General features: G+C 34.7%; 1 protein-coding gene across 1 annotated transcript in view; it reads right to left on the bottom strand.

Annotated features, from left to right (window-relative positions):
- Positions 1-7182, bottom strand: part of COL3A1 (collagen type III alpha 1 chain) — a 38536-nt gene extending 31354 nt beyond the window's left edge. Inside the window, exon 1 of the mRNA XM_082397487.1 lies at positions 6974-7182. Coding sequence (XP_082253613.1) covers positions 6974-7052 — 79 coding nt within the window. The 5' untranslated portion in view covers positions 7053-7182. The remainder of the gene's footprint in view (positions 1-6973) is intronic.
- Between the last annotated feature and the right edge of the window lie 17431 nt (positions 7183-24613).

Genomic DNA, 24613 nt, shown 5'->3' on the forward strand with positions numbered 1-24613 from the left:
GGCTCTCCTGAAAAGTCAGTTCCTGTAGAAACTTGTAGCTGAAAGTCAGACTTTTCTCCGCAGTTCTACCTCAGTCACCCTTGCTGAAAGAATGGAGAATTTTATGTAGTTGCCTCTAACTTTGTGTTTTGTGCATGACAAAATATGGTTGGCAACATGTTCTCTCAGAAGCTAAACCTATTACACAGATGTCTCACGGTCCTCAGTTTTAGGACCATAGCCTAGTTATATATGAGAAAATCATGGCAGAGTCAAGGAAAAAAAATGTTTTGTTTTCAAGAGGAATAAAACGCTCTAGTTAGCCACTTGCAGCGTTTAGAAATAAAATAGAAAACGGAATTCAGAAACAGTAGTCATCTCATATTATTCCCTTCTTTTCTTAGATATCTAAATTCAGAGCAGCTTTGATGAAAAAAAATAAGATACATACTTTTGTAAATATGTTAAAGAAAAGGTAAATAATCTCATTTTTACTGCTGGACAAGTAATAGATTTCCCAATTACTTCCTTTATTGTTATTGCTTAAACTAAGTCTCCCTGTTCCAATGCGTAATTAATTTTAAACCCCACCTCTCATGTCACTTAGTGACATGTACAAAGAACTGTCCTGAAATAAATTTCTCTGTGTTCACTCAAACAATGCATTAGACTAAATCATCATCTAAGTTATAAAACAAAATGAAGCTAGTGTATGACATAATCCACTCTTTGACTCTTTTATTTTCTAGCTCTCTGTTTTGGAACTTTAGAGAAAAATAAAACCAAGTAACATAATTTAATATTTTCAGATGTTCTTAAAAGCTTTCCTTTTTGTTGTTTTGGTTTCCATTCTTCAAATGTTAATTTATGCTGATTTGATAGACTTTTACTGTAGTGACTAAAAAATAATGCAAGTTATGTTTGTCTTAATTCCATTTTTGGAGTAAAAATAATATGCCCTAAAGCATCCAATCAAATTGTTGATTTAGCTTGAGTGACAAGTTTAATTCTTTTCTCTTCTCTTCTGATTGAATCCTCTTCAGAGAGAAGGTTTTCTTTCATCTGAAAATCTAAAAATAACAGATGTGATATGCCAATTATCGTAACATTATTTTCCTGTTACGGTAGAAAGTTGAATATTTTGTAAGTGTGAGCAAAAGGAATTCATATAGCTTCCAACTGAAATATGTTTGGCTTTTAAATGATACTTATGTTTGAAGAACATACATTTTTAATAAATATGTTTTGGCTGCTTATTATTAATCAGAGTATGTTAAAGTATGTTAGATGAATTAACAAAAAGGACTGAAGGAAATATCTGTAGACCTAAGTAGATAATTTCAATTTTAAAATGTTTTGCATGGACAAGGTAGATTCTTCTTATTCTTGTCCCCTACAAACAAAAAAAAACCCCCAAACCAAGAAATTTTATGAATCATCATTTCTAGATGTTTCCTTGTTTTATTCTTTATAGTTATATGATTTTTATGTCTCCAATTAGAAATTTCCTTTAAGGTGGTTAATATTTTTCCCTGTGAAAAATAAAAATATTAGAGAATTAGAATTAAAAGTATCATATACCTAACAATCAGCAATTACATTATAATATAATCTGATTAGTGATCAATTATAGGAATACTGAGGAAAATATATTCTACTTGTATAATTACAGTTGGCAAACATCTTTAAGTTTTATGTCTGATAACCAAAATGTTATTCTTACCTTCCTTATCACTAAGTCATTAAGTACTTTAATTTCTTCCTTACAGTAATTTTATTTTCCAGTGTTAGTAAAACTAATACTAGGCAGAGTTTGTATCTGTATCTCTTATGTTGCAGACCCTGTTCTGAGCGCTTCGCATATCTATTTTACTTAATCTTCCCACAGGCCCTGTGAGGTGGGTGTTGTCATAATCCTCATTTTACAGGTGGGAAATCTGAGATACAGAGACATGAAGTGATTTTCCCAAGGTTTTCTATGGTAAGAGGTAAAGCTAATATTTGAACCTAGGAAAGCTGTCTCTAAATTCCATACTCTTTAACTACTACATTCTATTCCCTTTCTGCAGTTTCAAGGGCAGGGTAGGATTAAAGAAGTTAACTTCAAAGCTCTGTCCCATTATGGTTTCTAAATCCTGCAAGCTTAAAATCAGAATCTAAAAAGACAGGGTTTATTTTTTGTTTTTTGTTTTTTTTAAGGAATAACATTTTTCTGCAGAATATCTTTTCAATCTGGCCTCAAAAAGAGAAGATAATATCTGGAGTTGAATTCTGTTGTTTATTTTCTCCTGACCTTATGAAAAAGAGTTTAATCTCCAAGACCACCCTAATGACATCCAGACCACCAACAGGATTAACCGGGACTGGGAACTCAGCATACATTTTACTAGATACAGAGAAGCAGGAGCCTATCAGCAGCAACAACAATAAACAGATAAGGCCTATGTATCCAGTGCCAAAAAACATAGGATTTTGTTTTTAGACATCCTATTTAGGATGTCTAAGATTGATTTTCAGAAAATACAGTTACTAAATGATTCATATTAATGAACTTCTAACTTCATTAAAAGCTTCCCTTCTGAACTTGGACATTTATGAACACACCAGGCAGCTCCAGAGCATTTCTCTGATTTTAATTAACTTGAGAAACACAGTCCCTGTTTGCTATCCTCCGCACCAAATACTATAGAAAACAAAGTTTTGGAAAAATAAATGCCATTTTACTGAAGCAGTAATTTCTTAATGTGACTTTTCAAAGCAAATTTAATTTTTAATAGGTTCTGAATCCTTTATGTTCAATGTTTACATCTTTGGGGCACTTTAATTTTTGTCCTCTTCTTTGAACTTTTCGTTTTGTTCACTAAGATTACATTTTAAATGGCAGTTCTTGACCTCAGTCATGGAAAATACAAGGGTTTTATTAGTTAATCTGAAAGGAATCCATTTCTGCTGTGTTTTCATTAGGCACAGACAGAAATTCTAGTGTTTAATGTAACTCCCCAAACTGCAGTTAACAAATGATTTGTGTAAGAATTGCTATCTTATTTTTTCCGTTGTCATCTTGACATGAAACAGGCCAAGTTTCCCTTTTGAAAACTCTAGATTTTTTTACATCATACCACCCCTCTCTTTTCTATTTTATTTTATTTTTTTCTTTTGAATGTAGAAAACAACAGCACTACACTTTTTTCTAGGAAAAACTGTTTTACGAGAAACAGCCCACTGAGACGTTTCCAGAAAGTTATTGTAGACCTGGAAACTTTACAAATGTTCTTCATGTCCAGCAAAGGCAATAACATCTTTCATCTTTAAAACTTTAACTCTTAAGCAATCCACTTTAATCACTTCAAGGTGGTGAGATCATCTGATGTTACAAAATGAAAGAACTGAGCTACATAATCTTTGGAACTCTGCACCAGTCATCCACAATGGAAACCATGGGGTTTCAGTAGATGGCACTCTTCTCCCTGAGTGACTACTCAAGTTCTGGCATGCAACTCTGTAGGTGTGGAACAGAGACTTTTGTGAGGGCTTTTAGTCTCAACTCTACTCCTAGAAAACTCATATCCAATGCTTCTTGATTTTTTATAATGAGCCTGTAGATAAGACATCAACCCAAGAATCTGAATTAGTTAGAAGCACATAACCACAGTCTTTCTTTTCCAGAATTGTTCCAGTGGCTTTGTTCTTTTCTCTTACAATACAGAGATGTTTAATTTCAGAATTTAATCAGAATATCTATTTACTTAGAGGCCTTTAGATCATCTGATGTTGAATACTCTAGAGGTGGGGAGGAAATGCAAGGTATCATTAATGAAAAACACAAAATTTTGTACCAATACTTTATTTTCTTGGAATTTATATTTTTACAGAGCTGAAGATAATTTCTGCTTAAATTTTAGATGAACCTCCTATTTAAAAGTAGATTTAGCAGTTCAAAGTGTGCTTGATCAGTTACAAATCCCCTCTTAAAGCAAAACGGAAATTAGTGTAAAAGAAAATAGACTCTCATAACCTGTGATAAGGAACTGATTTCTCTGAGTCCATTTACAGTGGACTTTAATTCTAAAACAATTAAATGCCCAGAGTTCATTATCACAGTGGAATTAGCCGAGTAACTAAATATAAGCTCAAACATTAGAACACTTTGAATTAAAATTAAGTTTATCTCCCTGCCCTAATGAAGAAATATTACTTAGTAATAACTTTTTATCCTTTTATCTATTTAATAAGCAGTAACTAAAATATGTCAAATAGTCCAAAAAATCAGAAACTTGACATATTCACAAAAATAGTTATATATTATATGTGGAATAGTTATATATGGAATTTTGAAAGTGGCCATAACATTCAAGCCCATTTCCTAAAAGTCTTTGAATATTGCTACCATGTGTTTGTGTTTGAGTATGTGTGTTTGACAATATTTTATCAGTAATATACCTGTTTTCTTAGGAAAGTAGTGTTTAATACTTAAAATTCACACATGTGATATTTTGAAATCTCATTATAAAGTACGGAATCCAGCTGTGTAACATCTATGTTGGTACTGGTTATGCAAATGGTAACTGTCTGTCAGCCACTAGGTGGCAAGTCTTTGTGCTTAAGATCTGGCATGTTTATAAACTACAGGAAATATAAAATAGAACATATTTCTCCATTGGTAGAAGAAAATACATGAATTAGATAGAACTTCCACAGATTTGTAATAAGACCAAAATTCTTTGTGAGGACATGTTTTATGCTCTAGAATATTCGTGTGAGTAGACTAGAAGTTAGTGCTTATTGGAGCTGTTCTGTTTCTGGGATTCTCAGGGCATTTATAAGAAACCCATACCCCAGAACTATATATGACTATTCTCAATGTGCTGTATATTCAACCACCTCCTGTAACCTCCCCCAAGCTAATCTACCAGCAATTTTTTGGTCTTGTTTTGTAAAACCTCCAGGGAACATAAGATGTTACTATCTCAAAAAAAACTTAAACATCTTTTTTCATGAGAAACAAAAGCAGTAAACTGAACAAAATCCTTTACAACTTTTTTGAGCATAAAAGCATACAAATGGATCAGCAAAATTTCATGGTTTTTTATTATATTCTGCAGCTAAAGGGAAAAGGGAAAATAAAAAGAACTTATGTGATATAAAGATCCTGTAGGTATCAAACACTTTTTTCCCCTCTAAAGTGGGATTGAGAAGAAAAACAGCCATAATGATTATAAAAGATTGTAACCACTAGGCAACCACAAATATTTTGTCACTCTTTTGAACTAAACATTAAAGGTTTGTAGTCTTTCCAATAAATGAGAACTTTGTGATTTTTTTCCCCAGAAATTAGCAGAATTTAAGGATTTTTAAAAAGGTAAAAGTCTTGATTGAGGTGGAGGTGTGGTAGAAGTCATTTGGTATTTTAGCCAAGGACTAGGGGTTGTGGCATCTTCTGGGAGAATAGAATGGGGAGGGGAAGAGGAGAGGAACAGAGGAAAGAGGACTGAGAATTCAAGGGAAGGAAAGGGGGAGGAGGCAAGAGGAGGGAAGAAAGAAAAGAGATGGAGCCACAGGGAGGGCACTAGGGGATGAGGGAGGAGGTGATAGAGGAAGGGGGGAAGGAGGAGGAGAGATGAAGAGAGATGGTCTTGCCTAGGAAGGGGATGGGGTGACAAGTGAAGGAATGACAAGGGGGAAGAGGTCCAAAGGAGTCAAAAGGGGTGGAGAGATAAGAAGGTGGAGAAAGGAAGGGAGGAGAGGAAAAAGGAGGAGAGGAAATGAAGGGAACAAGGAATATGGATGTTTCTTTTCATTTGTGGCCATGGGCTGAATATAACTGAAGAAAGATCGTGGGGTGTTTCCCCCCTCCTTACATATACAACCTATAGGACATTAAAGATATTTGACATTAAAAATGAAAAACTGTTTTCAGACACCATGTTTGCAAAAACTATAGGTTTAAATGTAAGCATTTTTTTACTATGTGCACATAGAAATGAATGTGTAATGATTTCTTCTAGTATCTTTAAATTTAGCATTTAAAGACTTAATTCTATGAAAGGTTTAATTCCAATATGTCTGGTATTTTAATGACTCTGAGAAACATATGAATTAAAAGAAATATTTTCACACAGTAAGATAATGAACCAAACATGGTTTTGAGGAAATTAGAACATGAGAACCATCATTTACACTTATTAGAAAATAGAACAAATCAACTTTTTGAAGTCAAAGAGTACTAATATCTTTACCTTGTTTGCAGAAAAGTCAAACATTCCTGTTGAAAATATTTTCATAAATACTCTCTTTGTCAATGTAAATGCAGTTAAAATGTAGAACATGCAGAAAACACTAGAGCCTTAACCATAAATTACTAGAAGATACGTATTAATCAACCATGTAAATGCTTGAAACTGAATACAAACAGGAACAATGAAACTCTTTTACAGTTTGAACCCGTTTAAAGAACGTTGCAGGTATTACCTTGTTGCCATTTTACAGAAATATATTTCAATGGTTCTAATAATGTGTAGTGTTTTCCTTTAGACTATCCTTAATGCATGCTATTTTTAAGATGTATTATCTTACTGGGTAAACAATGCTTAATGTTCTATCCTGACAAAGAATCCAGCATACAAAGGAGAGCATAAAGGTATTACAAGAGACCAACAACTTCCAGACTGCTTAGGGAAGCATTCCACGATGTTAACAATCCAGGAGGGGAACTTTTAAAAGCCATTTAAAAAAGTTTCCAGTACCGTTAACGTGAAAACAAGTTAGTACGAGAACATCTTTATCTTCAACAACCAGAGAACTTTAAAATACAAAACGGACAGTATTCTCTTTAAGCAAATGTAAAAAGCACCACCCTGGTCAGTTCTACGTTTCACAGCTGGGAGCTGACAGAGGAAATTAGCTTTTAGGAGACTGGTTTCCCCTTTATACTGATTTGTGAAGAGAAGTAAAGGCAAAAACCCCATAAAGTTGCTTGAAATCGGTACCTACTCACCTTCCTGTTGTGCCAGAATAACAGTGGGATGAAGCAGAGCGAAAAGTAACCAGGTCCCCTTTTGCACAAAGCTCACCATGTCTAAATATCGGACATGAGACTCTTTGTGCAAAAAGGAGAAAAGCAAAGCAGCTCAGAGTAGCACCATCAGTTGTTCCCTGCCCTTCAGCACCGGGCCCGTCATAAAACTCAGCCACTGAGATTCCTGTGCTTTGGCCTTAAATAGGAAAAAGTTTGGCTTCCCTCGCTCTCCAGCCCCTTTCTGAAATATGAGAGCAGCACCCATCCCCTGAGCAGTAAAAGAAATGATTAATATGTCTTTTTCCCTTATGGAAGACACAACCCACAACTTAGGAGAAATTGCACATCTGGAGCTTGTGTCTATCTGTGTATATATAAGTTTGTTTCATATTTTAGTCATACGTGTCTTTGCACAACTTAAGAATATATATCAAAAGGCTCTACCTTGAGTTTTAATAAAAGACTTAGATGTGGGTATTTTTTTATTTCCCCTTATTAACAACTGCATCATTTTGAGAAATTTCTTCATGCCCTTTTCTTGGGCATGACTAATTTGCCAACCTGATCTTCCTAGAAGACTTTTATATTGGGATTTTGCCAGGATCCACCCTAACTCAATTTAAATAGGGAACTGGAAAAGATTAACTGGAAGAAAAGCCTCTGTGTGTCCCTTTCATTCATCCACCCACTCTGGGTCCTGGAAATTCAGTTTCAGGCAAATGTCAAAAGACTAAGTATCTAAGATATGTTTGAATGGCACCTTAAAAGTTAGATGCTAATCTATAGCTGTTTCTATTTTTCACAAATTTCTTTAGCCAGCCAAAGAGTAATTCCTTGTGAGTGCAAATTTTATACTGCTTGTAAAAGCTGAAACGGATTTTTCTAGAGGAAAATTTAGCCCTTCATGTCTTGACTTTGTAAGAAACAGAAAGAGAAAGAGCTTATCACATGAAATATCAGAAGAGTACCAAAACTTCTCATTTTATCTGGATTGGTATAAATATTAGTATAAATATTTCTCAACTTAGACTTTTGTATGTATAATTTCCAGGCCACATTAACATAGTTTTTCAATGTATTTCTGGATAGGGGGAGTAATTTCTGGGTCATATTTTAAAGAGGGGCAAATACTATTTATAGGTCTTTGATAAATCTTTGCAAGAAAAATGTGCTTGTCCACAGTACCAAGTTATTTCTATTAATCAAGATATTTCTTTATACCCTAATCATCAGTCCATAGTTCCTTCATCCATCTCTCTATTCTACATGAGCTATTCAATTCTAATCAAGGTCACCTGCATTTATTTTATTTTTTCCATGTCAACTTAGCCATGCCCATCTCCATGCATGTATGTGCACATAAAATTCTCCCCATCTCACACCAATTCATGGAAGTCACTTCTCTAATACCCAGTTCAAGACTTTCCTCCATTAAAACTGTTTTCATCTTCTTTCTCTTTCTCCCAATTCATGTTACACAATGTTTTACTCAATTTACATGTTATTTGTATAATCGTAGGTGTACATCTATTCTATAAGAGAGGACAGTTGTACACTTGCCTCCCTACAGGCCCAGTTACTAAAAGCACAAAGACGTCCAAATGTAGATGACATCATCTGGTGACAGGAAAAGAAAACTAGTTGGACCAATCTCTTGTACATCTTCTGATTTTAGACCAGAGATACACTACTTAGGGAAAAAAAGTAACAATTGAACAGTCATGAAAATAAGCTTTGCTACTGGATCATAGTGGAGAGGTTGGGGGAAAAGACTGTTATATACATTTTTCTGTCTTTCAATCATCTTCGCTTTATATTAAAAAAAAATCCCCTTGTGTTCAAACCAATTCAGAAACATGATTCATTTTTCTCCTGGTGTCTCTGACACTTGCATAAAAAAATTTATGTATCTGTATTCATTACCTTATCTTAGGTACATGATCAATAAAAGTTGAAATTGATTAAATTTCTTCATTAGAATTGTTTTCCAATGTGGAAAATTAGATACATTATTTTTAAAATAATGCTTTTTATACTTTATTTCAGGCATTACATATACAATTTCTATTGTATTTTTGGTTTGTCCTAAAATTCTTAATTTGGTTATCTATTCAAATAAAAGTTTTATACCCATGAGAAAAATTCATGATTGATGTACTCATTTTTAAAAAGTTAGCTGATATTTTGCACAAAAAAATAATTGTTGTGTTTTAAGGTATCCATGAGAGATCCAGAGATAAATCTCATACTCCAGATTTTCTGATTTGGCATTCTTCACTACCTCAAGCATATCTGGAGGTCCTGCACCAGGATCCTTTGTATTCTATGTCCCAGATCTTATTATCCTTTTCATGTCAAAATGTTTTCTAATACAGTGTCTAGATGGATGTGGATCTCAGCTGGTGTCACGACTGGACAAAATACACACAGTGTTGAATTCTACTATGCAGTCCAAGGGCTGATGTCCTCGTAGTACTCTAGACACACATTGGTTTCTATACATCCCTGACTTCCCTGATATTAACCAGTTCACACAGACATGTCATTTTGCTCTCTGGATCACATTTAGAGTTTTAACACAAATCTAAACACCTGCACCAACTAAAGCACTGATTAATCTGGTTCTCCTTTAACAAAGAGGGTGACTAAAAAGATGAGGCAAAGCAAGGGTGTGGCAGATTATCAAACAAAAATTCAAATCTTTTCCAGTTCAGTGGAAAATGGAGCTTGGGAGAGATGCATAAGCACAGCTGTGATGAACTCAGTAGGCCAGTGAATGTCAGCAGTGCTCTCTACAATAGCGATAAGAAAATCAATTATCTCCATCATGAAAAACACATGGAAGAGAAGTCTCTCCCTCTCTTTCTCCGTCTCTCTCTCTTTCTCGTACTGCTTCATATATAACTTTCTTCTTTAAGCAAAGGAGGTGCATTTTTTAATGGACATTTTCTATATGCTTTCAAATCACTGTAAAACCATTTGAAATGTATCTGTGGTAAGATTCACTTAAAAATATACTGAATCCATAGCAGAATTGCAGCCTAAAATAGGATAACTTACAATTGTAAAATACAATGCAAATTTTCTTTGCTATTCCTAGAGAGGTGGGTCAGTTCACTTACTTTATGTGCTGAAAACATGTTTGGAGAGATGTGTTTCCTTTAAAATAATGTAAACAAATACCAATATGTGTGTAGTAGAGCCAAAATGTGGTTGCAAATGTCATGTTGTATTGAATGACTGGGGCACTTCTAACCACAGGTATATCTAAGATTGAGGCAGTGAGATTGGTAGTGGGACATGACAGGCAAATTTCTGAATGATTACTACGATCAGTTCTTCAAGACCCTGTAATTTCCTCTTATTCCCTGAAGTAGAGTTAATTGTCTCCTTATTTTTGTTCCTATAGAACTATATTGATAACCACTTCTCTTTAACCTAGAAATTTTACTTTTGGACAGGACTCACATTTCCTTGATGTTTAGTAAAATGAAGTGTGCTACACGTACTCATTTTGGAAACACTAAGTACCTCTATTCTTATCTATTTTTTATATCGTTTGCTGTTAAGCCTGAGGTTCTGCATTTCTCTCCCGGTATTTTTCAGCTGAAAATTACCCCAAGATTGAACAGAAAGTTCAATGAGGTTGCATGACCTCAAAATTACTCATCGGAATTGGAATTAAATAGCACGCTTTCCAAATTTTTTTCACCATGTTTTCCACTTGGGTTAGTCACTGATGTGGTAACAATATTTTTATGCAATTTAGGAATTGGGTGAATACATTTTTTTTTTCTAATGAAGGATTGTAAAAAGATGGAGAAAGAATACAGTGGTAGAGTTAATGACCAATTTAAAAAGAAATATTCTGATTTCGGCTCATCATTAATCTTTAAAAAGAAATATTCTGATTTCGGCTCATCATTTAATTTCCAGTGTTGCTGTAATTTAAGAAGTTTTGAGTAAATCCTCATTAATTTATACTGAATGATGGAGTTCAATCTCAGGGCACGCAAGAGAATTCACATCTGTGTTTGTGTGTCTATATGTGTGTCTGTGTATATGCTTATATATATATATATATGCAAATATATTTTTAATATAGTCACATATACTTTTAAAGGTTGACTAAAATTTGAGCAAGTAAAATTTCCTGGAAACTGCTTTAAAAAAATAATTAATTAATTAATTTATTTTTGGCTGCGTTGGATCTTCGTTGCTGTGCGTGGGCTTTCTCTAGTTGCGGTGAGCAGGGGCTCCTGGTTGCAGTGGCTTCTCTTGTTGTGGAGCACGGGCTCTAGGCACGCGATCTTCAGTAGTTGTGGTTCACGGTCTGTAGAGCGCAGGCTCAGTACTGGTGGAGCACGGGCTTAGTTGCTTCGCGGGATGTGGCACCTGGGACAGAACCAGGGACCAGACCAGGGATGGAACCCGTGTCCCCCTCACTGGCAGGTGGATTCTTAACCACTATGCCACCAGGGAAGTCCCCTGGAAGCTGCTTTAATGTACATGTTTGAATTGTGAACGTTTATGAAGTATTATGATTATGTCCTCCTGGAATGAAGTCTTTATATACTTATGTTTCAATGATATTTATTTGCCATCATAATTATTGTAATTATATTTGAAAATTCACAGAAAATTGGAATCTATCTCATTACCTAACATACTGACTCATTCCAGAACAGTGTGATTACTTTATAAATTTTGTCACAAAGGTGACACAGAGTCTGGGAGTAACATCTTGTAGGAGTTCAGAAGTTCCCTGTTGGGTCTTCAGTTAACTTAATCATTCTCAGGATTGAAGCTCCACTCTGCAAATCCCACCAGACTCTCTATCAAATATAATTCGTCATCTGAGTCATACTTAGGAATTTTCAGCAGTATCCAACACAGCTGCAATAGCTTTTCAAATGAAGCCAATTCTGTCTGAAGATAAAAAGAAAGCCCAAATTACGATCTTCTGATAGAAGCATGAGATAGGCCAAAGCCAAATTTATTGGATTTACATGCTTCAAATGGAGAGTGATTTTAATTCCTCTCAATATTTTTATATTCAGATATTCCAATGGGGCCATATTTAGGGTCCCTTAATCCAAATAATTCTTTAGGACAAAGAAATTTAGAGCCACCTGCTTCTCTCTCACCAAATAAATGGAGGTAAACATGGCCTTTCCAGGTGTAACTTATTATGACTGTTACTCTGTACAACTAACCCCTATTCAGGTCAGCATTACTGCTCATGTAACAAATATTCTGCTTGATTGTCTGAAGACTGCATTTTTGTCTATACATTAAATCATGTTTAAAGAAGCTTTATATTTAGGCATGTTATTGGTATATGGAATAATCCCAATATTAGATTCTTGGTGGAAGGAAGCTATGGTAAATAGGCTCCTTTTGTTCCAAAGGATGTGAGTGTTGCCCTCGGGAGTCTTAGCTTTCATGTGACAATGTCCATTTTTGTAACTTTGCTTTATATTTATGCTCATTTATATATTTATTTTATTCCTGCCTATAAGCTATTCTTATTTTTTATTCCCATCCCCTTTTAAAACTCATGCACAGCAGCAAACACAGTCCCGTGTAGATCATAGGTAATAGGTCATAAATGTAAAAAAAGAATGACTGGATTGGAATGAAGTAGTTGAAATATTAGGCATTCCCTTTCTTCCATCTTGGGACGTGTGGACGCCTGCTGGGAATAGAATTTCTAAAATGCAGATCTGTCTGGAAGGTTGTGGTCCAAGGCCATTTTTGCTGGCTTAAGTGGGATCTCCAGAACAAGAGGGAGTACAGCACAGCTTTTCTCAAAACTGAAGAGGCTAATGCCTGAAATGAAACTGAATTCTATTTTGGCAAGAAATGTTCTTTTGTATACAAAGCAAAGAACACAGTGACTCCTGGTGGCAAACCAGACAAAACCAAAAAAATGAGGGGAAAAGTCAGTCCACTTGTGCTCATGGAAACAGTGGCATGGTTTGTGCCAAATTCGGAAGCAATCTTCCTGCGAAGGCCACTGGACACAGAATCCACATGATGCTGTACCCCTTGAGATTTTAGACATTGAAAAGTAAATAAATAAAAGTGTGGGGGAAAAGTTAAGTGGTTAATAATATAAGAATTTCTTAAAATTTGCAGGACCCATACGAAGAGTCTGCCTCTACCCTTCATCATTTCACAGATATTAGATACGTTTCATGAAGTGATTAGGTCAAAACCTCTGACTAATGAGAATCGAATGGCTCCCTTTTTCCAATTCCTAACATATTTATATGTACCCATGCCTTTCCTTATGCTGCCTTCCTGTCTGAAACGAGCCTTCCTCAACTCCATATGCTCGAGTCCTACTCAATTTTTAACACCCAACCCAAACATCACCTAATTTTGGAAATCTCTCTGATCCTCCCTGTTGAGATAATTCTCCTCCTCCTCTAATCTTCCTTAGCTTTCCCATGGCTCTTAGTTTCTTTTAATTTATAGTGTTTTATCTTTCTTGCTAGACTGAAAGCTACTGAAAGCAAGATTCAGGTTTAATCATCATTTTATACCCAATAGTAACTACTATAGTGCCTTTCATAGAATATGCAATGAATAAATGTCAAGTGTCATGATTTACAATATGAAACACTTAATCCAACAGAATGCATGTGAAGTAATCTATTTCCTTTGTATCCTTTAGAACTCATGTAATTTTTAATAAATTAATTATTCCCAGTATTTCATCACTCTGAAAAAAGAAAGGTCACTCTTTCCAGCATAGGAAGGCTTTGGATTTATAATGGGTTTTTGAGACTTCCAGATGTTATGAATTTATTTCTAAAATAGAAAAAAAAAAGTAAACAATAGAACTAGTTAGCAAACAAATTGAAAACAGTCAAACTCTGTGTTCACCACAAGAATCACAAGTAAGAGACCACTAAAAAAAAAAAAAAACAAACAATTTTTTTTTAAATGGAAAGAAACACAGGTAATTTGCCAAGGATGATAAGAAAGAATGACAAGAAAGTCAAAAGTTAATTTCAAAAACAATTTAAATAATTGAGCTAGAAATGCATCACGATTTTCATCTGTTTTATTTTGGGGATAAAAATTTTTAAATGACATATAAATGAGTATCATGAGAACAAAATACTTCAACGAGGAGTTCTCACACTTTTGAACTGTTTCACTTCCCTTGACTCAATTTCCTTGCAGTAAAAATTCTAAAAAGGAAAAAAATAATAATGTAAAATAATCAAGTCATCAAAATACTGACATTTTCCTTCCCTTCCACAAATATAGGCACCCCACACATAATGTAAGACAAATGTTGAATGCCTTTATTCCTATTGCTTGCTTTATTGGTTTAAATTCCCTGGAGAAGTATGGAAATGCCAGTTGGGTTAGTTGAGTATGCCAAGGAATATATAGAAGCAGGTAATAGTATTCTTGAGAGGATCCCTGTGTGTAGGAGTTGGAATCCAGTTTTCGGTTGTTTGGGTCAAGGTCAGCTCCAAAGTGAGCAGCCTCATTGACCTAGATTCAGCATCAGGGTTGTATCACTCTTGATTGCTGCTTGGTGTGAGCTGAAATGGTCACTCCTAAAATATCAGTTAGGGTATGACTGGCGGTGAGAGGCCAACAGCTAAAGGTTATAGTTGGAGGCACTATGTGATCAAACTGCATAGGATTGTATGAAAATTCCTTGGCCCTCTCCATCTCCCAATTTGAAGTGGTGTACTTCAAATAAAAGTACGTTTCAAAAAAACATACATTTATGGTGGGGAAGGGAAGAAATAAGAAAGAAATATGTTTTCTAGTTATTAATTGTGATGACTAACTAAGAAGAAATCCCAAGCTAAAATAAGTCTCTTGAAATATTTTAAAATATCAGAGAGTTACTCTTTCCTATTCAAAATATAATCAAGAACTGATGGACTCTTTGAAATCATATAGATTTAGCGGAGGAAAAGGGGAGAGGATGCATCTTGAGAGATTTCACTGAAATTAACATCGAGTTGAAGAAGGTAACTTTATATCTGCACTTTTTGCTATAGCAGACACCAGAGCAAAATATGGCCAGACAGTCAATTGGGACAGCATGACACACCACTGGAAAAAATGATGTCAAGTGCAAAATTACAAGAAAAGTAAAATCATTGTTGAAGCCACGTTAACATACCCTGCTCAAAATTATATCTGATTCTCTAGACACTTCATTTGGAAGATTCCCCAAAACAAAAGCAGAGAAGTTACATAAATGGTTTTCCAGGCCAACCTTTCTGATTTAGTGTGCTGTAAGTTGCTTGTAGTGTTTCTCCAAGTAGGGAATCCAGGAAAATTTCTAGGGGCTGTGGATTTTGGAATCTCACCAAATTGTTAATGATCGCAGCCATACTAGTTAGCAAAATCCTTCCTAGCAGTTAATAAGAAGAAAGGGTGACCAGTGAATCAGAGGAAACAACAGCAGTAGTGACAGGCACCTTGGGTACCCATGTGTACCCACCATGGTGTTAGCTCTCTTCCTAGCTGTTTTTTCCAGCACTGCATTGGTGTAATTAAATTTTGTTCTCCTTGGCTAAAAAAGGTGAAGAGAACACCTCTCATTTCCTCTTCTCAACAGCTTAGAACTTAGGGGAAGTGGGCAGCAAGAGTTTGGGGTAAAGAAATCTTAAGACACAGAATTTTAAAATATTGAAAAAGAAGGCCAAAATATGGGCCATACTGAATGGCCACATTCCTGAAGTGGCCATTAGTTCAGTTATTTTCTCTCATTATTTTCCGGTAGTTATTTACTTATTATGATAATTTACTTGATTACTCATAATTATTATTTTATATTTTCTGCAAGGATGAAAGCCCCACGGGGAAAGGGCTGTGTCTGTTCTGGTGGTCACTGTTTCTCTGGTACCTTGCATGTAGTCTCAAAGAGAAGGTACTCACTCAGTAAATAAGTGCTCAGGAAGTACTGACCTGTTGACAGATGAGATGCTGAGAATCCAGTCCAATACCAATGATTCTAAGCTTTCTGGTGATTTCCTTATTTTTCCAGCCTAATTTATATAATCTAAATTTAAATTAAACGTTCTTAATTCTCAAACTGGAAGAGTGGTTTTATAAGAAAAGCTTCACTTTAGAATAAAAATATCCATCTGTAAAGTTTTATATTTTTCTTCATTTCTTTTTTTTTTTTTTTTTTAAATCCCCAAATAAAATCCCTGCCAAATGAAAGTAATACAAGGCAACTCAAATAATTTGCCAGGGCAAGTTTATTAACATTTTCCCAAAGCATATCTAATTTGAACTGTTTATTTTGGATCACCATCCAAAAGATAATTTTTTTTTAAAGCTTATAAGAAAATGCTTGGCTTATAAATGTTAGTTTGCATAGATAAAGGCAAGGAATGGGGTTGAGTGAGGAAGAGGAAGAGTGTCTCCCACAATTAAAATGTTCCCAGAAATTGTTTTTGACTGTGTCATTTAAGCACTTAGCCCTAAAGAGTGTTAATGCAGAGAGATTCAATCATCTCAAAATAAAATTTGAAAAATATTAAATATCTAATGCCTGATGCAGTTCCTGGCACATAAGGTGCTCAATTATGAATTGGGCTTTCATGTTTTGATTTTATTAGTAGGAAGAAGGTTATTTTCATGAAAATATAATTGTGGACGATTGTCCATAATTAAAACAATAAACAAAGCCCTTAATAATAAGAAGAATAATAGCAGTTTTTATTTAGTACTTACTATGTGCCAGCCTTATTCTAAGTTTTATTTGTATGTATTTATTTTTATATGTATTTAATATAATATATAAAAATAGAATATATAAGTAGAATATATAACATGTACATATAATTTATTTAATCTTCACTACAACCCTGTGAGCATGACTAATGCTATACCTGTTTTGCAAATGAGTAAAATGACTTCCCAAAAAGCACATGCTTAGTGAACACAGAGCCAAGATTCAAACCCAGGAAATCTGATTCCAGGATCCATTCTTTCAATCCCCATGAATTAAGTTGAATTTAGTAGCCCTAAATGCTTTCAAACAGATCAGAAACTTTATATTTAAATGAGTGTTTTCCTCATCAATGAAAACATTGGAGTGGCTAGGTTTAGTACAGTTTTTTTCCTCTCAATTACGTATTTGTTTGAAACATTATTTTCACCGTTTCCACTGGTGAACCTATTGAGAGTAGGTTTAATTTTTTTAACTACCAAAAACGATTTGTTGCAATTTCTGGTGAATAAGTAGGATTAAACAAGTAAAATTGTGTGACATTGCATCAAAAAACAAAATGTGAATACAAAGTAATGATTCCAATTCTCCTTCATGTCTCATAAAATGATTGTAAAGACAATCCCACAGATTAGATCCAAAAGTGTTTTTGAAAAAATACATAATGTGAAGATGTAGTCAAAGGTGTATTCTTTCTGTTATATTAGTAAAAAGAGAATAGAAAAGAAAAATCTCAGTGCTTTATGGAATTTAAAAGTCAATGGAAGAGTCCTTGAAGTCTAATGTCTTGAATTGAGGTGGTGTGAATGTACATTGGAATACAGAGGTCTTTGTGTAGAATCTCATTCTTCTACTAAATTATATTTTTTAATCTGATTTTTGTTTTTCTCAGAATCTGTTAGGACAACCCAAGTTTTATTGTAGGCAGTGTTAATCTAGGATTAGCCAAGCAAAACCAGAAAGTGAAAAATTAGGCTTTCCCTCCCCTGAGGGCCTGTCCACGTTGTAAACTGTACAAAATGATCCTATCCTGACAGTGGAGAAATGAACACAGTTTCCAACAAAACTTACATATGTGGCAGGGAGCTGTCCCGAAATGACATACTTAGACAAATATTTCCAAAAGGATCATAGGTTTTCCTTTACAACAGTATTTCATAGGCTTTACATTTCTCAGCTTGGCCTTCTCTTTATCACTTTCTCTCTTTATCATTATTTTTAAAAAGCTTTATTAATTTTGAGTTTCTTCAAAGAAAATTTTTTTATTCAAACAACAATTTTATTTTGATGTACATGTTGATTCAGTGCTAAGAAGCAATTGAGGAGCATGAAAAACAGTTAAGCTGGGGGACATTGTGGATTATTAACAGTTAAATTAAAGCAGATAACTAAATTCCAATTTTTATTTTATTTTATTTTCACTTTAATCATTTCATAGATGTGCTGTTTGCCCTCACTTTATAGATTTGGATTTTCAGGAACATTGTCTGCTTTCTACATTTTTGTCTCCAAATTACTTTCCAACAATTCAGGTAAGTGCCTCTAGGTGTAGAGCATATCTCCTTGATGATTCTAACAGTTTCTGATCAATTAATTAATTATGCTATTCAAATACCTATTGTGTGCAATGCACTGCACTAAGTTTGTTAGGGTATAAACAGAAAAGTAATATGATTCTTAGCCTTAAAGAGATTATATAATTTACTTAATATTGAACATATCCATTGGGCACTCTTATAATAAATTCATCTATGAAGTGATAAGTTTAAACATAATTTGACTGAGATTTATTCTAGTTTAAGAAGTCGACAATTTTCTAAAAAAATCATAGAGTACTTATTTTTTCCCCAATTAAAAATATTTCAATTATTTACTCATACTTGCTTCTCCCTCCTGTAATATGTTTTGTATTTCTACAGTAGTTTCTGTTTTCCAAATAGCTCCCACAGAAATAGATGCATCTGTTCTCTGGACTTAACAGTATATCATTCTTTTTCTTAAAACACATTATTGTAAAACACAGGTAAAGAGAACCAAACATATTTTTTAAAAAAATTGCACATGAAGTGTTTTCTGAGCTGTGAGCTACTTAACCTCTCTCTGGAGCTGATATATGGATGCTTTTAACTTAAAGTTCATGCTAGAATTTTTTGTACTTTAAGGGATTATACCTATTCTAGATTAATTCTTTTTTGTTATTTATTTTATTACACTTGAGTTCATTTTGGTTTTAGTTGGAGTAGCCTGATTAATTGATGTATTAATTTTGAACGGGATGCTTCAGAATAAGGCAATAAGCTTGCAAACTCTAACTATTAGTAGGTAGCATCTATTTTTTCCTATTGTATACACTTTAGTGAAATAAGCCTAGAAAAAAGAAGAAAGAAACTTACTTTCTCAATCCAACCAAAATGTCTCTTATACCAAGAGATCAAAGAAATTCATATCAAAATATGTAGCATTTTTTAAAAGCGTATTAACTGCTTAATAAATATAGGAACTGATAATATCCATGATCCAGAGATGGGGTGGTTAGCCTTTCTGTGACTGCTTTGTTGAGTCATGGTAAGCATATTCTTCATCTGGCTGTCACATTGTTTTATTTGTTAGTCATAGCAATTGAGTCTGATTCATACTGTCCTATACAAAGCTCAAGGCCTTGCAAGCATGCATTCTTCTAACATTTCTAATCAAATGCTTCACTCTGACTTAGGAAAGTGCTGACAATAATGTAAGCTTTTTTGTGTAGAGAATGGTGAATATACTTAAAAATAATATGACAAAAATCTCAACATTACTATCTTCCAATTGGACAATTTTACATGATTGGGACTAATTAGAGCTTTCTTTCTGATTCTGCAGAGTTCATGTTAGTGAATTTTGGCAATGTCTCTCATATTATCCTGTGCCAGATAAGTGAAGACGTCTTGGTGGACTGATATTGAAATAAAAGGTGTGAAATCAGTTTAACCAATGGTCCTATGATTAACGGACATAGCAGAAATTTTAATCAAATTTGTAGGTGATAAAAACTACATGTTGCATGGCAATATTAGGATTAAAATTAAAATCTCAGAATTTAGTGATGGTGGGCTGATAGCAACATCATAAAGTTGTGTAAGAGATAAATGTAAAAGCATATATTAAAAACTGATTACAGAAGAATATGGTGAAGAGACATGGCTGCATAATAGTAGCTGATGTGACAAAAAAAGTTGGTAGGTTTTAGTCAATCTTAGCAGGGAAATATGGCTGTTAAATTGGTCTATGACCTTGTTCATGAATTAAATGTATACTTATTGAGTAACTATTGTGTGCTAAGCATTATGCCTGGCATGGGGCTAGTGACGAAATAGACCTGATCCACATCTTTAATAAATCTACAAACAGTCTTGTCTGAAAGGTTGACAAGAAACAGTTTCAACTCAGAGTGAAAAATACTATGAAAAAGGTGGTACTGAAACTTGTGAAGGCCACATGATCCAGTCTATAGTTGTCAAGATGAGTTTTCCAGAGCAAATGATTTCAAGAATGATACTGCTTCTGCTTCTATCTTCTACAAATCTTACACAAAGAGGCTCATCCAGTGACATCTAAATCCCAACCTTGGCCTGTTCTATAATGATCTTGCTACCCTTCCCCCTCCTCTACACTATCTGGGAAAGACTGAACATGGTACCATTTCTAACTCCCTCAACCATGCAGAAAATTCTTATAAACGTGAAATTGGGCAATGAAAGATTCTGACAACCAAAGGGCTTTCATAATACTTCTTCCCTCTCCTTGATAAGAAATAGAGTTGCATTCAGGTTGTGCATCCCCGTAGCTCTTTTAGGAAAGAAAGTAGGAAAGAGGATAGATAAAAGAAATCTAGGGACTTCCCTGGTGGCACAGTGGTTAAGAATCTGTCTGCCAGTGCAGGGGACATAGGTTCAAGCCCTGGTCCAGGAAGATCCCACATGCTGCAGAGCAACTAAGCCCGTGAGCCACAACTACTGAAGCCCATGCACCTAGAGCTCGTGCTCAGCAACAACAGAAGCCACCATAATGAGAAGCCTGCGCACCACAAAGAAGAGTAGCCCCACCTCTCCACAACTAGAGAAAGCCCGCATGCAGCAACGAAGACCCAATGCAGCCAAAAAATTAAAAATTAAAAAAAAAAAGAAATCTAAAAGGCAGATTAGTTACTCTTTCTTATTTCCAGATCATAATGCCTCAAAACATTCAGAGTTGGAGCAAACACATCTACGAAAGCCATTAGCCCCCAAACAAGCCCTATTTTGTAGTATTGTCAATAATGTTTACCAGTAAGAGAGAGATGTTATAGTCTATATTCTATTAAAGGAGTTAGGTAATTTTGTACTGCATCTGAGAAAGAGAGCTAAACGTCTATTTTTAGAGTAATCTAGGTATTGTTTATCCTAAGATCTCTTTGCTTTTTCTTCTTCTCCTCCTCCTTCTCCTCCTCATCCTAGATCATTCCTTCCCAACATCTGCATGGTTTGCTCCCTCATCTTCTGCAGATCTTTGCTCAAATATCACCCAGTGAGTATTTCTTTGACTGTCTCACTTAAAATCTCACATCCTTACCATCCCTCTACCTCCTCTTTCCTGCTTTATTTTTCTTCTCACCATTTATGATCCCCTGACATACTATATATTTTACTTACTTTTCTGCTAGTGTCTTTCCAAGTGGATTATAAATTCCATGAAGACAGGGCTTTTGTCTCGTCTGTTCTTTTCTGCAACGCCAGCACCCAATACTCAAGTACCAAGTATTGGACATGATAGATCTTCAATAAATATTTGTAAAATAAATGAATGAATAAATAAACCCTAAACGTTTACTTCACCTCTGGCCTCTTTCCTGAGTGCCACACATCTTTACTCTAGAGGTCAGCACTATGGTCCATCTCTTGCCTGGATTCGGCTGATACCCTCCTAGGTTCTAGCCTTGCTTCCAGTCTTTCTTCTTTTTACATTTATTCTCTATACCATCTCTTGAGAAATTATTCTAAAGTCCAAATCTTATCCTGTCACTCACCAATTTATAATTTTCCAATGGATTTCACCACCCTTAGAAGAAAAACCTACATTTTAAGAAGAATCACGTTAGCTTTCCTCATCTCACTTTGCTGTCTCGGGTCCTAACACTCCAGTCTTCATTCTGATCATCCTAAACTACTGGTGTTAGAGTTCCTCTAACTCACCACCTTCTTTCTTACTTCGAGATCTTCACCTCCATTCTGTTTGACACACGATTTTCACAACCCACTTTATTAGCCTAGCTCTTATGCATTCTTCAGTGTCAGATGTTCTCGCCCTGGGACGCTTTCCCTAAAGGACAGAAAAACCAGTTGTTCCTGATAAGTACCTACTTAGTACTGGCATTTCTCAAAGCAGTCATCACATGTTATTTAAATTGATTATTTTTCTGTGTCCTCTACTGGGGTCTAAGTGCCATGCAGATGGTCATCTCATTTGTCTTGCTCACATCCAGATCCCTAGAGCTTATCATGGTGCCTAGCTTATGGTATGCATTTGATATTTGTTGCAAGTAAAAGAGAGAAAGAATCAATATGGAAAAACGGAAAGGGAGGAGGTGGGGGGATTAGACTTTATTCTGTATTTAAAAGAAGACAAGCTTAGATTGCCCATGGAGATAAATGTTCTTATCTTAAGCATTTTAATTAGATAATAAAAACACATTTAAAATCCAGCAGAAGATGTTTCAATGTTATCTTTAAATCACTCTCTTATTTAATCCAATATGCTCCCCAGGCCATAACAGGTACTAAATAAATATCTGGTAAATAACACACAAGACTGTTCTTTTTTTCAGCCAGATAAGACATAATCTGTGTGAATATACACAGAATATTTGTTCAATAAATTTACTGTATTTTAGTGAGAGCATTTAAAATGCCCTCTAGGCCAGGACCTCAGTGCACCCACCCCAGTTCACCATGAGACTAACAGTGACTCCATGAAAAGAATTGGATGGGAGACCTCTCAGAGGTCATTTCTGTGCAATGGATTTTTAATCAAGTTCTTCTAAACTAACTGTAATTTATTATCTATATATTCCTTAAAATTGCTATTAAATTGTTCCATCTTCAAACAGCATTAACCCTTGGGCAGTCAAGTTCCACAAATTATCAGTCACTGTATTAAATAAGTGTTTTCAGTTGTTCTAACACTACCTATTCAAAGCTTTCCAGGGTGCCCAGTACTTCTAATCTCGCCAGACTTCTTGAACCACTCCAAACCACCAAATGATTAACTTCCCTCTTATTTCCCCTAACTTTGATCAAATTTCTTATCTGCTCTTGCCTTTCAAGGATACTGAGACAAGTGTCAAATCCAATCCGCCTGGACCTAGAAGCCTCACTGTAGAGAAGGCCAGGTGGATCCTCACACATTCATAGCCTGATAAGAGGCTTCTCATCTGACCACTCCTCTCAAATCTGCAGCAATAAACATTCTGAAACAAAGCTAGAAATGTAGGTGAAGAAAAAGGGTGGAGTCAGTCTGAGCTTGAAACTGCTGCCATCATGTGTATTGATTTTTCCTTGCCAAAATATTATTGCCATCTTTCAGAGCTCTGCTCTGAAAGGGTTTGGAATCCATCTCTCTGCTGAGTCTGTCATGTGTTATAATTCTCCACAGGCTATGAGCTAATGCTGCAGGATAGTCCACCACCTGGTCTCAGAGGACTAAACTCTATCTTCATGCTTAAGACAAGAATGCTGATGAGGTGCTCCTATTAAGTAGAGCTTAAGTAGAACTTTCTCTTTCATACCATGTTGGCAAAATTAAACACACACTAAAAAACCAAACAACAGTAACAACAAAACTAAAAAATTACAGGGAATAATTTTACAGGTGAACATTGTGAACATTTTATTTGTTGTTTGTTTCATCGTGCCTTGAAGTCTTTTTTCGTCAAAATATACTCAACTCGCATTTTAGTGTAATGCTTTTCTTCTAGTTCTGCTTACATAAGACACCTATGACTATAACAACCATTTCCTAACTGAATAAAGGAGTAAAATGTGGGAGATAGGACTTAAAAATTAATAAATATTAACCTAAGAAAATGAGATCTTGTCAAATGTCATTATTTAAAGCCAAATATTGGATATTAATTCTGGTTACTTCCTGATTTTCTACTTTAACTTCAACTAGCAAAGTGATTCAATAATATGTTGGATATTAATTCACCACAAAATTGTCAATTTACTGCAACGTGATTTCTAGAAATATGAAACGAACAAGTCTTGGTATGTTAAAGTGAGATCTGAGAAGTGAGAGAAAAGAATGTGAAATTAGCATATGGCATAATTTGGAAAAGGAATTTAGACTGAAATTTTGAGATGGAAAAAGTACTGAGCAAGTTTGTGATGTAGGTGCAAGCATGCTGGCTAGCTTAGGAGTGGAATAGAAGAAAGGAGAAAGAGATGTAAGAAAAGGTAGTTAGGCAAACATTATTTTATTTTTATACCCATAATTTGATTATTATCATTAAATTTCTACTCATTCTTCAGTTAATAAGTAATCCTGTATAAGAGTACATTTCCTACCAAAACTCAAATAAAGAATGTGAAAAAAAAGTTGTCAGTTCAGTTCAGAGTTTTCCTTACATTTACCATTCATACCATTAGGAAGAACATGGGCATGTTGTATTTAATAAAGCCTACATAAACTACTTATTTAAAAAAAAACACTCTCTATTTATGTACCCCATGAAAAATATATACCACTGAAGAGCAAAAAACAATGGTGTGTACATAAACTAATAAAAGTGGTAGGATTTATCTTTTTTCTTTCTTTTTCTCCCTGAATTATGGTAAAATTCCTGAAAAAGAGAGAATTGGACAAGTATATGTGTT

Source organism: Balaenoptera borealis (genome assembly GCF_965194805.1).
Source record: "Balaenoptera borealis genome assembly, chromosome: 6".
Lineage (NCBI taxonomy): Eukaryota > Metazoa > Chordata > Mammalia > Artiodactyla > Balaenopteridae > Balaenoptera > Balaenoptera borealis.